The 13216-nt window shown below is 43.9% G+C and overlaps 1 protein-coding gene across 3 annotated transcripts in view; it reads left to right on the top strand.

Moving 5' to 3' along the window:
• CACNB4 (calcium voltage-gated channel auxiliary subunit beta 4) overlaps nucleotides 1–13216 on the top strand; it is a 236575-nt gene that overhangs the window by 179156 nt on the left and 44203 nt on the right. For all 3 annotated transcript variants that reach the window (XM_021702869.1, XM_021702867.1, XM_021702868.1), the window contains 2 exons: nucleotides 9632–9751; nucleotides 11605–11727. In XM_021702869.1, the coding sequence (XP_021558544.1) occupies nucleotides 9632–9751; nucleotides 11605–11727 (243 nt within the window). The remainder of the gene's footprint in view (nucleotides 1–9631; nucleotides 9752–11604; nucleotides 11728–13216) is intronic.

Below are 13216 nucleotides of genomic sequence, written 5' to 3'. Positions count from 1 at the left end.
TCCTCATCCGTATGCAGGTCTGCATTACCAGCAGCGTATCCAGGATTTCCTGAGCAAATACCGTCATTTCCTTTTTAACATCTCAGCTGAAACCAGATTAGTGCTGCTCTAGCTACTGCCCTTGAATGAAGACTTGTGCCCAGGTTTCTGCTGACAGGGGCCAGCGCGAGGGTTAGTCAGGCATAGCTGGCAAGGCACTCACCTGTGTTACATGAATTGGTCAGAAGCTCTTACTACACTCTGACCAGGTAGGGCTGGTTCCTGGGGTGGCTGCTCAATGTCCCATGATGTTATTCTGTGGCCTGTGCCTGAAGCCACCTTCCCAGCAGGTGATCACTTTCCCTTTCCCATAAGGAGAGTGAGCTCCATCATCTCATCATGCCTACCTTTAGGGTACAGTTTCTTACTGGATGCAACAAAACAGAAAAAAAACAAACAAAAAAACCTGATCATGACTTTTTCAACTTATATTACCCCTCAGTCTCACAGAAGGGTTTTGATTTACTGCTAACTGTGTTCACTGATGTCACACTTCTTACATATTTGTACAATATTATGCACTGGTTATCAAAGCCGTTTCAGCCAGATAGCATCCATATGAAGTAATCTTTATCTTTTGTTCTTCTCCCAGTATATTAAGTAGAACCACATGAAATTGCGGTTCTTATAGTACCCCCAATATAAAAAGAATCTGCCTCCCCATTACCACCATTGGCAGGGATTAATTGCAAATCTACTTTTAGCCCACATTTCAACTTCTCCTTTCCCACAGCACCTAATGGCTCGGCTGATAGAGACTTCCGGTCCATCTCCATCTGGGCCTTTTTGTTACTTCCCTCTTTGTGCTTGTGAGGTCAGTTGACATTCTTCTGTAGTGACTGTACCTCCATTAATGGGTCTTCTTGGCAATTGAAAGAAATAGCAATCCGAAATTAGGCAATTATGGCCATTGTCAGACTAGTCAGACTAGTCAACAGAACAAGAAGGGTGAGGCTGGTTAAGTTTTCTAAATGAATATTACTTCCTTTTAAATAAACTGTTACGTAAAACAGTTCTAATAGAACCCGTTAATTTGGATTCCACTAATGAGATAATTCAGATAAGGCGGCACTTTGTTTTTAACTATAAGTTTGTATATGATTATAATTTAATTACAAGAAATAGCCTGTACATAAGTAGTGTAAACACAATTGGGGGAGTGACCCTTTAAGTTACTTTAAGGTACTCAGAGGTACCTGAAAATTTCCTATCAGTAACTAAAATGCTGTGCAGAAATCCTGTCATTAAAGCAGAAGCTCAAAGAAATCTACAAATCAAAGCCTTGATAATCTAGAGATACCGCGTGGCAAACACGTCTATTGAGAAGCAGCCTGCAGTTCACTTTCCATGATCTCAGATTGCCATTTCTTTACCTACTTCCATCATTCTAAATTAGGGACATTTTAGTCTATGGTCAGTGTTAAAATATTGTAGAATGGGGTTTTGTTTTACTGAAGGCAACTAAAATGTTTGACATAAGTTTTTGCATCTGATTTTGTAGGGGAAAATTTTTTAAAAGATTCTACCCACGCTCCTGCCTGCTGCATAGCGAGCTCCCTGTGATAGTAGCATGGAGGAAGGTTCTTAACTGCCTGTCTTGAGCTTTAAATGCCTCATCTGTAAAATGGGGATAATCATAACCTACTTCATAGGGTTGATGGGATGATATAAAGTCCGTAAATTAATAACTCACATTGGTGCTGGGTAGGCTGGGTTCATGCAGGATGGAAATCAAATATGAGCCAGGAGGAAGTGAAAACAGAGTTTGTTGAAGATACATGTATATAGAGAGAAATATAGACAGAGCATCCGGGAGACTTGGAAAGGAAAGGAGCATGAGTCTTGTCTTTGCTTGGGGTGTGGGTTTTTATTGTCACTTTTGGTCTGGTGCACACGGCCTCTTAGGCATCCAGGAACTGGCCAGAACAAGGACAGGGTCCTGTTGTCCCTCATGAGTCACTCATTCCCTGAAGCCAGGGGTCTTGGCATCAAGGTTTTTGGAGTCAGTGGTCTTGAAGAACATTTAGATGACCCTACCTAGTCACTCCTTAGACGTTATCTATTGTGCTGGAAGACTCCGAAGATAGCAATATTTCTTTGTCCCTTACAAGGAGGAAGTATGCTGTTTGCATTACAAGGCAGGTGTAGAGTGGGGTGGGGGTGCAGGCCCTAGCAAGAATAGAAGCTGGAGGGGCGCCTGGGTGGCTCAGTTGTTAAGCATCTGCTTTCCACTCAGGTCATGATCTCAGGGTCCTGGGATTGAGCCCCGCATTGGCCTCCCTGCTCAGCGGAAAGCCCGCTTCTCCCTCTCCCACTCCTCCTGCTTGTGTTCCCTCTCTCGCTGGGTCTCTCTCTGTCAAATAAATAAATAAAATCTTAAAAAAAAAAAAAAAAAGAATAGAAGTTGGAAAAGGAGCAAAGGAAAAAAAAAAAAAGAAGGCAAGGGGTCCCTTTAGTTTCCCTGTCTGGACATAAAAGTAAGGGTTGAGTAAGCATTTATTCTCTTTCCTTTCCCTTTATGGCCTCTTCAGAGCATTTGCTGCCCTTGACTGCTCTTTGAAGCCCCCAAACGAAGCTTAGATTAATGGCTGGGGTTGACCTTCAGGTCTTAGGTCCAGTAGAAGTGGGCCACAGAGCTGCCTCGTTCTTTCACCCAGCCTCCTAATTACAAGAAATGGCACAAGGTACCTTAAAGCAGAGTTAAATTGTCATCTCTAAGGTATAGATTCAAAAGTTCCTTGTTCTGCCAAAGTGCTGAGAATGCACACACTATCCAGTGCTCTGGATTAAGGCAATGAAAACAATTCTTTAAAAACAAAAAAACAACACCAAACTCATGTTATGGGGCTGGGATGGCTAACAATTAACATCACACCCAGTAATCATAAACCTTGGTCAATTAACCAACCATCCTAGAACTTAAAATCATGGAACAAAGAATAGATAGATTTTGATGGGAGCAAGAGTGTCTTTCTTTTCAACAAAACTGAGCTTCTGCACCAGACATTGCCTTGGAGACTAGCCTGGACCCTTGTAGGCTGGGTGCCTTAGCAAAAAGCTCTGGCATGTTTGGTGAAGGGGGTGAAGGAGAAGAAAGTATCTGTAAGAAAGCGGGGCTGGACTGTAAACATAAAGGATGCCTAAGAGACCTTTTTGCTTAGAGCAGCCTTGTGAGTGGGCTATTCACCCATCTACCCTGGGATATCTGGGAAAATAATCAAGTAAGGGTTTTTTCCTTCTGCAATGTGGAAAAGTGCATCGTTTAAGTCATTGCAAACTCGGTGGAGAGAAACAAACTCAAATCTATTGGGAGTGATATGTTTCTCTGGACATTCCATCGTCACTTAGTCCACTTAGTACAACTATTAAATACCAAATTTACACCAGGTTGGACATTCACTTGTCTAATCTGGAAGTGAAACTGACATTTGGAATGTCTGCTCCCGCACAGCTCAATATGGTAGCCACTAGTTATGTGTGGGTATTTAAATTTAAATTATTTGAAGTAAAATAAAATTTAAGCATTTAAACATTAGATAAAAAATTCAGTTCTTCCGTTTCACTAGTCACATTTCAAGTGCTCCATAACCACCTGTGACTAGTGGCTACCATATTGAATTGCACCCATAAAGAGAATCTCCATCACTACAGAAGTTCTCTCGGACAGCAGGGGTTTAGTATGTGCCATTATTATGCTGTATACTATGTTGTACTATGGTATCTTATTAATTCTCCAAAATAACCCTGAAGGGTTTCATTTCCATTTTTCGAATGAGGAAAGACTCTCAGATGGTTAAGCCATTCTCCTCTCATGCAGTAGCCACTGCAGACCTGACCAGAGGTTAGTGTTCAGTGAATGGACAGCTGAGCTAGCAAGTGAGAGGCCCAAGACTGTCTGAGCCTGAAGCCCAAAAGTTCCAGCAAGAACAAGGTTCTGTTCTGCTATTAATGCATTTTAAAATCAAACATTTGGGGGCACCTGGGTGGCTCAGTCGGTTAAGTGTCTGCCTTTGGCTCAGGTCGTGATCCCAGGGTCCTGAGATCGAGGCCCGCATCAGGCTCCCTGCTCACTGGGGAGTCTGCTTCTCCGTCTCCCTCTGCCTCTCTCCTCTCTCTCTGCTTATGCTCTCTCTCTCGACCTCTCTCTCAAATAAATAAATAAAATCTTAAAAATAAAATAAATAGGGGTGCCTGGGTGGCTCAGTTGGTTGGGCGACTGCCTTAGGCTCGGGTCATGATCCTGGAGTCACTGGATCGAGTCCCGCATCGGGCTCCCTGCTCGGCAGGGAGTCTGCTTCTCCCTCTGACCCTCCCGACCCTCCCCCCCTCATCCTCTCTCTCTCTCAGTCTTTCTCTCTCAAAAAAATAAATAAAATCTTTAAAAAAATAAAATAAACATTTGTGAACTCTCCCTTCTCCTTACTCTACTTTCATGACGTAATATTAAAATAGTCATAAAATACAACAATAAAATACAAATAATAGAGTAAAATAATAAAATACACATAACTAAAATTTCTTATAAAAAGAGGAAGTATATTCCAATTTTAAAAAGGACAGGGTCAGTAAGTGGATGCGCAGGTCTTGCAATGGGATTAGAGAGGGACTGGGGATGACACAGGTCTCTTTGTAGGTGGTAGAAATACTCTAATATTAGATTGTGGTTTAAATTGTGTTCTGTAAGTTTACTAAAAATCATTGAATTGTACATTTAAAATGTGTGAATTTAATGATATATAAATTATGCCTCAGTAACGCTGTTTTGTTTTGTTTTTTTCAATAACAAGATGTAAATCCTAAAACCCTGGGGCAGCAAAAAATTTAATGCTGAAAAGCTGCCAGAATTTTAGTGAGTCAAAGATTAGTTGCTGGCATTCCCTGAATTTCCCTAATGGTGGTAAAAGGTGAGGTTTCATTTCAAACCAAACACTGGGAAACTCTACAAGGTGTACATTATTATCCTCATGTCTCAGGGGATGAAATGGAGACTTAGAAAGTTAAAATAAGTTGCCCAAGATCCCCAGCCAGGAAAAACTGGCTAGAGTGTTCAACGCAGCACTGGCTGGCCCCCCAGCCCATGACTGCTCTCTCCCCTACGTCATGCCCCGCCTCTGGGAATGAGAAGAAGCCCTTCCATTGTTCGACTCAGGATCACTTTCCTTCTTCCAGGACAACAGCAAACTGATTTTCCAGTGTTTCCATCAGTGTTTTGTATTTTGTACTCAAAATTCATGAAAGGCATGAGTCTGTTTTCAATATTGAAAAAAGGGCGGAAAACAGGTCTGAGCCTTATGTTAATGGAAAGATTTGCGTTTCTTTTTTTTTAAGATTTATTTATTTATTTTAGACAGAGCGTGAGTGGGAGGAGAGGGGCAACAGGGGTGGGGAGAGAATCCTCAAGCAGACTCCCTGTTGAGCGCAGAGCCCAACGCAGGGCTCCATTTCAGAACCCCCAGATCGTGACCTGAGCTGAAACCAAGAGTCGGCCACCTAACCGACTGAGCCATCCAGGTGCCTCTCTTTCTTTTGATGTTCACTAGAATCCATTATGTTTTGGCTTTTAAATGACATCCCTGAGGGATGCCTGGGTCGATTAAGCATCTGCCTTGGGCTCAGGTCATAATTCCAGAGTCCTGTGATCGAGCCCCACATCAGGCTCCCTGCTCAGGGGGGAGTCTGCTTCTCTCTCTGCCCCTTAACCCGCTCTCATGCTCTCTCTCTCTCACACACACACACACGCACACACTCTCTCTCAAATTAATAAATGAAATCTTTAAAAAAAAATGACATCCAAGCATATACATATACATCTGTCTATATACATATATTATATTTATGAAGAGACTTATGGCAGTTGCTTCCATTTCTCTCCTGATTTAGTTGGTTCATTGGAGACCAAGATGGGACTTGCCATAGTGTTTGCTTAGGAACTTTTGAGGCTAGCCTCTGTCATGCCTCTTGCACAGGTTTGGCTCAGCCGATAAGCTGGCTAGCTTGCTGTTTGCCCATTTTATGACCTAGAATTCCGGAAGATGGAAAGCTGGTGGGGCTGCATGTTCCAGCCTTTGCCAGAGCTGGTAACCTTTACATGTTCACTTATATCCTCTTGGCAGCCCGCCTTGTTCTCTTCTTGCCAGTTCCCTGTGCCTGGTCATAAATGTGTAACCAGCTCTCTGGCAGCCCGCCCCCTCCAGCCCTCAGTTTTACCAAGCCTGCAGTAGCCCCTTCCCTTCCAGATCCTTCCTCTGGTCTGGCCCAGGCAGTCTCCTCTTGCTGCTCTGTGGCTTCGTTGTTCTTCTCTCTGAACCTTTGTACACCACTCAACTACTTTTTGTTTTCTTTTCCTTCTTTCTCCTGGGCTATGTCTATACTCTCTTTCACCCAGTTGAAACAAAACAAAACAAATAAATAAAAACAAGAAACCATTTCTTTGCCAAGCCAGCAGAACACGTCCATGAGCCAAATTTGGGCTCTTGATGGTGGACTTTGGTTTTCCCCAGACCCTGAAAGACAGCAGCAGTGATTTTCCTATTCAAAGCAATGTAGATGGCATTGAAAAAAAGAAAGGAGAAGAAAAACCAGAGTAAATGTCGAAATGATGTAACCCTGGGATTATGAAAACGAATATCCTAGTGCTTTATCTTTCCTGCTACCCATAGTCTCAGAAACAGGGAAGTAAACAGAAGCTTCTGCTTTTATGTGTACTTGGCAATAGTAGAACTTAATAAGTAATTCTGAAATTTCCACCGTCTTGTTCACATTTCAAAATCAAGTTCATTTGCAGGAATCCTTTGAGTTGCTTCTTGTGTGCTCAGAGATGATGGAATGCCAGGAGGAAAAGTTGTTAAGGTAGTTTCGGGAATGAGCTGTCTCCTCGTGTCGACAGTAGACCGCCTATTTTAGTCGTTTGCCTCACCGCTGCAGCAGGCAGCCTGCCTGCTCCTGAACCACAGTCACCAGCCTCCCCAGCACATGTTTGCAAAACATGGCAAGTGCCTCCTTGCTGACTTCACGCAGCATAATCATGTGCCGGTCCAGACCTCGGCACACAGCCAGTCCGGTGTCTTAAAATGATCTACAGCATACATCATACTGCCGCAAAGCATCACCTCGCGCTAACTCAAAACTGTTCTCGTATATATTTTAGAAACATTGTTTCCTTTCTCTCTTACTCTGGATTTTTTACAGTTATACCTAACTTTGGACCAAAGCTGTGTTCTAAGAGAACTCATTAAAAGGACTTCAAGGTAGCTTTTTTTTTTCAGCAATGAGGGATCTAGAAGTCAGTCACCTTGCATTGATCCATTTTGTAGGTCCAGATTTTCCCCCAGTACTTTTGCACAGAGGAATTTGGTTATAATTTTTGTTTAACAAATCCATTTCTTCTATAAAGGGCACTTTCAAAAGTGCTACATTAAGTGCATGGATTTGGGCACATTGTAGTTATCACACTTATAGTGTAATCATTTTGCAATATATAAGTGCATCAAATCAACAAATTTTACACCCCAAACTTACATGTTGTTATATGTCAATTATATCTCAGTAAAGCTGGGAAAAAAACATAGTGTTTTCTTGGCAACAAATATAATAAGAAAAATGAATACTTTTTGAGATGGGCTATTGTGCATATATAAGTGAGTTGAAAAAATGATTAGAGTCTGTTAATTTTTTTTTTAAATCAATGTAGAGCTCTCCGGACTAGGAAACAGGGATGAGAATGGCCATTTATTATGTACCTGCCATGTGCCAGATCCTGGAGTAAATTTTTTTTTTTTTAAGATTTTATTTATTTATCTGACAGAGAGAGAGAACAAGTAGGCAGAGAGACAGGCAGAGGGAGAGGGAGAAGCAGGCTCCCCGCTGAGCAGGGAGCCCGATGTGGGGCTTGATCCCAGGACTCTGGGATCATGACCTGAGCTGAAGGCAGCCGCTTAACTGGCTGAGCCACCCAGGCGCCCCCTGGAGTAAATATTTTAATATCAAGTGCAGCTCAGTGTAGGGTTTCAAACTGCTGGTTCTAAAGTTCAACTGCCCAAGTTTGAATCGAAGCTTCTACACTGTTACAAGGATTCAGAGAGATGAGGTGTGCAAAGCAGCTAGTTCTTGTGCTGGTATGATAGTGAAGGCTAAGTCAATTAGCTGTTCGTTATTCTTTGAAGTAAGTGGTGTCCCCGTTGTGCACATGAAGAGACTGAGTCTGGAGTGGCCGAAGTAACTTGCATACAGTTTTCTAAAGTAAGTTGCAGAAGCAGAATTAAGAACCAGGGTTCTATTGGGTGTTCTGATAAAACCTCTCACCAGGAGTTACTGTCCTAGGCCACCAGGGAAATCTGTGCTAACCCTAACATTTCTAAGTTTAGGAAAACTTTCAAAGGATCCATTTCAGCAGTCAACCATTCTTAGAGTTCTTTTCTGCAGTGGATAGCAGATTCTCAGCTATATGGATAGGTCTATGCTTTTCAAAATCTGTGCATGACTTATGAAACATGCCAAATACATCAGTTCTATCAATAACGCTGCTGTGTAAATGTCATCATCTATGCAAATATCAACTTGTAATGCCAGCTTGAGGATATCGTAAGGGTGACGTTCCTTTAGCAACCAGAAGGCAAACTTAAAAGGAATTTTTTTTAACTTTTTAAGTAGCTGCTGTAGTTTTCATCTCTTCTTACACCATGAATACCGAGTGATGCTGGGCGCCCCCAGTACCTTGGCCACATCTGTCAGGCTGGATTTCAGTGTTGTTCAAATAGCCTTCCTAGATGTGTGCTTCCGTTGAGGACATCCTTGTTTTCATCTTTAAGGTTCATGGTTTGGTAGCCATAGTGACCAGGTATGGCTATTGTAGGACAATGACTGAAGTTTTGTTTTGTTTTGAGAGGGAGAGAGGGGCAGAGGGGCAGAGGAAGAGGGAGACAGAGATTATTAAGCAGGCTCCACACCCAACATGGAGCCCGACATGGGGCTCGATCTCACAACCCTGAGATCAATGATGTGAGCCAAAATCAAGAGTTGGACGCTTAACTGACTGAGCCACCCAGGCGTCCCAATGACTGAAGCTTTAATAGTGAAAGAGTTCAATGGTGTGGATACTAGAACTGGAAACTCATTTACTAATGCAGGATTCTGCTTTGCTGTATGGAAATCTTAGATAAATCAGTCTTCTGTAGCCCAAGATATGGGTAGAGTTTAGCTCTTATCGTACGCTGAGGCTCTTTTTCCTTTAGATGTATATATAAAAGGGAGAATGGAATGAAATTTCAGGTTGACAAATGAATATGGGCTTAATATAAAAGATAGCATGAAACAAGAAGAATTGGAGCTGAATATCACATAACTTTCATTGTAGTTCACTTCCTAGCGCTTGATCTAGTCAAAATATTTTCCTTCACAACATTGCTTCCTTCTGAATTACTAAGATAATTAACTATATCCTGCCGTCTGAACCTACATCTGCAACATGGGCGCAGAGTGCGTGCACTAAACCCTACACAAATGAAGACAACTCGCTCCAGGATGCTTTATGGATGTGACAGTTGAAGAAGCTCCACATCACCTCATTTAAACCCCTCTGCGTTGTCCTTTCCAGGGCTCAGCGGATTCCTACACAAGCAGGCCGTCTGACTCCGATGTCTCCTTGGAAGAGGATCGGGAAGCAATTCGGCAGGAGAGAGAACAACAAGCCGCTATCCAGCTTGAGAGAGCAAAGGTGATTTTCTTGCCCCTCTTTGATTCCACGGTGTCATGTTGCTCAACAGGTATCAGCTGCCCATCCCCTGCCTGAGATTCCTCTGGAACAGTCATTTAATGATCATCCTGATAAGGCACCAGATTGTAAGGCTCCCTGACCCATTCACCCCCCAAGAGAGGTTCGTACCATTCCCAGGGGGGCCATTTCCTGAGACCCTGACCCCTCACCCTTTGTGTTAGCTTTGGTGGTGAATTATTGGGCACCTTCGTACTTCACAGTTGTGGCTAATATTAAGCTTGCCACTGCCAGTGTTGGCAGAGAGCCTTCTAAGGTGCGGGTTGTCCTGCCCATTCCTTACCCCTCATTCTCTGTGCCATCAGCCTTCATTTCGGGCTCCTCGTGCACTGTTGTTTCGTGGGTCTCTCCACTGCTCCCCTCTTGGTTTCAGTCTCCTACCTCAAGTTCAGCATGCGGTTTGGAGCTGTGAACAACTATTAGCATTTCGGCAAATTTGAGCAATCAGAGGTGTTGCCAAAACAGAACTTTAGATATTCCACAGAGGGAGAGCCCCCACCTGGGGATCTCTGTACCTACAGAGCGGGCAATAGGGAGCAAACTGCATTTTTGAATCTTAGAACTAGAAGAGTCACTAGAGATCTCCTATTCTGTGCCTTTCAAACTGTTTTTAGTTAGTTTGTTTGTTTTAGCATAGACTCCTTCTATCAAATGAAGTTTTATGCAAAATATAAGACGGGGATTGTGGCCAGCCTCTCTTCTTTACCCTCCATGACGACTCCTAAGGCATATTGATCCAGTCTTTTTAACTTTTAGACGAAAAACTGAAGCTCAAATAATATGAATTCCTTCCTTTTTCTGTTTTTACAGTAAACTCTTTATAAGAGCAGTAAGAGGGGAACGATGTCGATAATGAGGCGTCTTCCTTTGCTGTGACACGTGTTATCTGTGTCTGGTTGGCTGAAGGGGGTGTGGGGCAGTGCCTGTGAAGGGACGTGGGTAAGACTCTAACTGGGGTCTTGCCTCAACTCTTGCTCCCTGGTCATGTTCTCAGCACGAATAAATGAGCCACTAACAAAGCAGCCCAGGATTGCAGGAACCTTGTGTTCTCACTTGTGGCTAATTTTTGTTTTAGTTTTCTTTTAGAGTGTTTTGTGGCCTTTGTAGTCACCCAAATGGCAGCCAGCAGCACCGTTAGCTTAGGCTGCTGGTTTGCTTAGCTTTTGCGAGGCTGCACCTGCCCAAGAGCACTTTGCTGAGGAGGAATTTGCCTAAAAAGAGTTTCAGAACCAGCTTTTGTTACTTAGGGAGAAGATGGTGCTCATCCTTCTGGTCTACCCTTAACTGGCCTTTCTTTTTCCTGGCAGGACAAGGTATTCATTCTACTGAGTGGGATTCCACAGGTTTACAGATCTGAGGCTATTTCAAAAAATATTTATTTTACTCCCACCACCACCTTTTAATTTAAGACCTAGCACACATTTCCTGTATCCCAAGGGCACCTATCATCATTTAAAATAGCAAACATAAGTTTTAGGAGCAGAGGGCAAAGCAGATAGCTCCCTCTTGTCTTTGCATCCCTCCCCAGCACCGTAGGGTAGGATTCTTTGTTTGGGATGTTGGAAAGTAGCACAGGAGGGGGAAAATGGTTAGGCTGATTGGGTTGAATCATTTTTAGAGTCATCAATGCAGATTTCTCTATGCTGCCAGGGACTGTGAAACCCATTTGAGACACCTCTTTGGAAAGTGGTCTCCCCTTCCTGCCTGGTACTATCAATTATCTTATTATACTTTTCAATATGAAAAATCCCACTCTGTCTTCTTCCTCCATCCTTATGCCATGGTTCTGCCCCCAGTCCAAGCCTGTAGCATTTGCTGTGAAGACGAACGTGAGCTACTGTGGTGCCTTGGATGAGGATGTGCCTGTTCCGAGCACGGCCATTTCCTTTGATGCCAAGGACTTTCTCCACATTAAAGAGGTAAATGTAGGACTCTCTGCATCCCTTAATCTGCCACAAGGCGAGAGCCGGGATTGGCTCTGAACCAAACTGAACCAAGAGGAGCCCTGAGGAGCTGTCAGTGTGTGACCTCATTTAATTTGCTGGGCTTTCCAAATCCATTGATTCTCACTGAGACTTAGAAGACAGATCATTGCTTGCATGATCACACATTTAAAACATTGGATCACCGTCATCATAGGGTGGATTTAGGACAGACCTGTGGTCCCCTGGTCACCTTTTAATCACCTTGTATGACTGCAGAGCCACAGGTCTGCGGATCCAACTTAGGGAAACATGAGTTTGGTGGCATGGCACCTACCTGTGAGGGACCATTTACAAGCGATATTGTAGTTATAAATATCTCTGCTGTAATCCTGTGGACCTTGACCTTGCAACCAACACTAGAGAGTATAATTAATAATTAAAGTGTTAAAGCTAAGAAGAGGGCAGAGGACTTTGGGAAACAGAAAGCTTAAGGGATCGAGAGGTACAGGGAGGACCTGAGGCCTTGCAACTTGAAAGGTGGATTGATGACATCAAAAACTTCCATTTAGTCAACCTAAATTGAAATCCTACTTCATCTCAGACATTGTGCTGGGCATTGAGAGATAGAGATGAAGGCACACTGTCCCCGCTGCCCGGGACCTCTGAGTCTGGGGGGAAACACTGGCAGGTGCCTAGTTTCTGCCCTGGATGACAAGTTCTATTGTAGAAAAATTGAATAGTTGTTGTGGGAACCTGAAGAAAGAGCAGGAGGGACCACGTGGCCTGGGAAAGGAGGGTCAGGGGGCTGGGAGCTCTACAGAAATGGTGAAGCCTGAGGGAGTTCAGGGGGCTGGGTGTGGGGGTGGATCAGGTGGAAGGAACAGCCAGGAGCAGTGCAGCCTGGCTGGAGGGTGGGAGGTAGGGAGTGGTCCAGGGGATGGGCCGGGTCACAGAGGCAGGGGCCTGATAAGAGAGGACCTCTTTGGCCCTGACAAGAAGCCTGGACTTTGTCACCAGGCAGTGGGCTGGAGAGGAATTTTAAATACTAGACAGGTGCCACCAGCCTTGTGTCTTAGCATACTAACTCTGATGATCGAGGGAGTGTTGCAGAGGCTGGACCGAGATTGCAGCAGAGGGGCTGGAGAGAGGGATCAGCTTGGAGGGAGAGTGAAGAGGCAGATAGACAGGACTGGGAGATTTCACATGGGCGGCGCTAGTGGAGAAAGTGAACTAGAGAGAAAGGCCAGGTTTACAGCTCACTAGAAAGGGTAGAGGGTGGTGTCAGCTTTTAAAATAAAGAAGGCAGGGGGGCACTCTGGGGATGAGCGGGTGGGAGGATGAAGAGGGCAGGGAGGGGAGAAGGCTTGCTGCAAGATGGATGTGGTTGTGAATTGGCTTTTCGGTACACGGTGTCCGGGGTGCTGTGAAAGCCCCGTCAAGATACTTAACAGGCCTTTACCCACATAACCTGGAGGCCAGAGGA

The sequence above is a fragment of the Neomonachus schauinslandi genome, chromosome 3, assembly GCF_002201575.2.
Source record: "Neomonachus schauinslandi chromosome 3, ASM220157v2, whole genome shotgun sequence".
Classification (NCBI taxonomy): Eukaryota; Metazoa; Chordata; class Mammalia; order Carnivora; family Phocidae; genus Neomonachus; species Neomonachus schauinslandi.
This window is presented reverse-complemented; position numbering and strand designations above follow the sequence as displayed.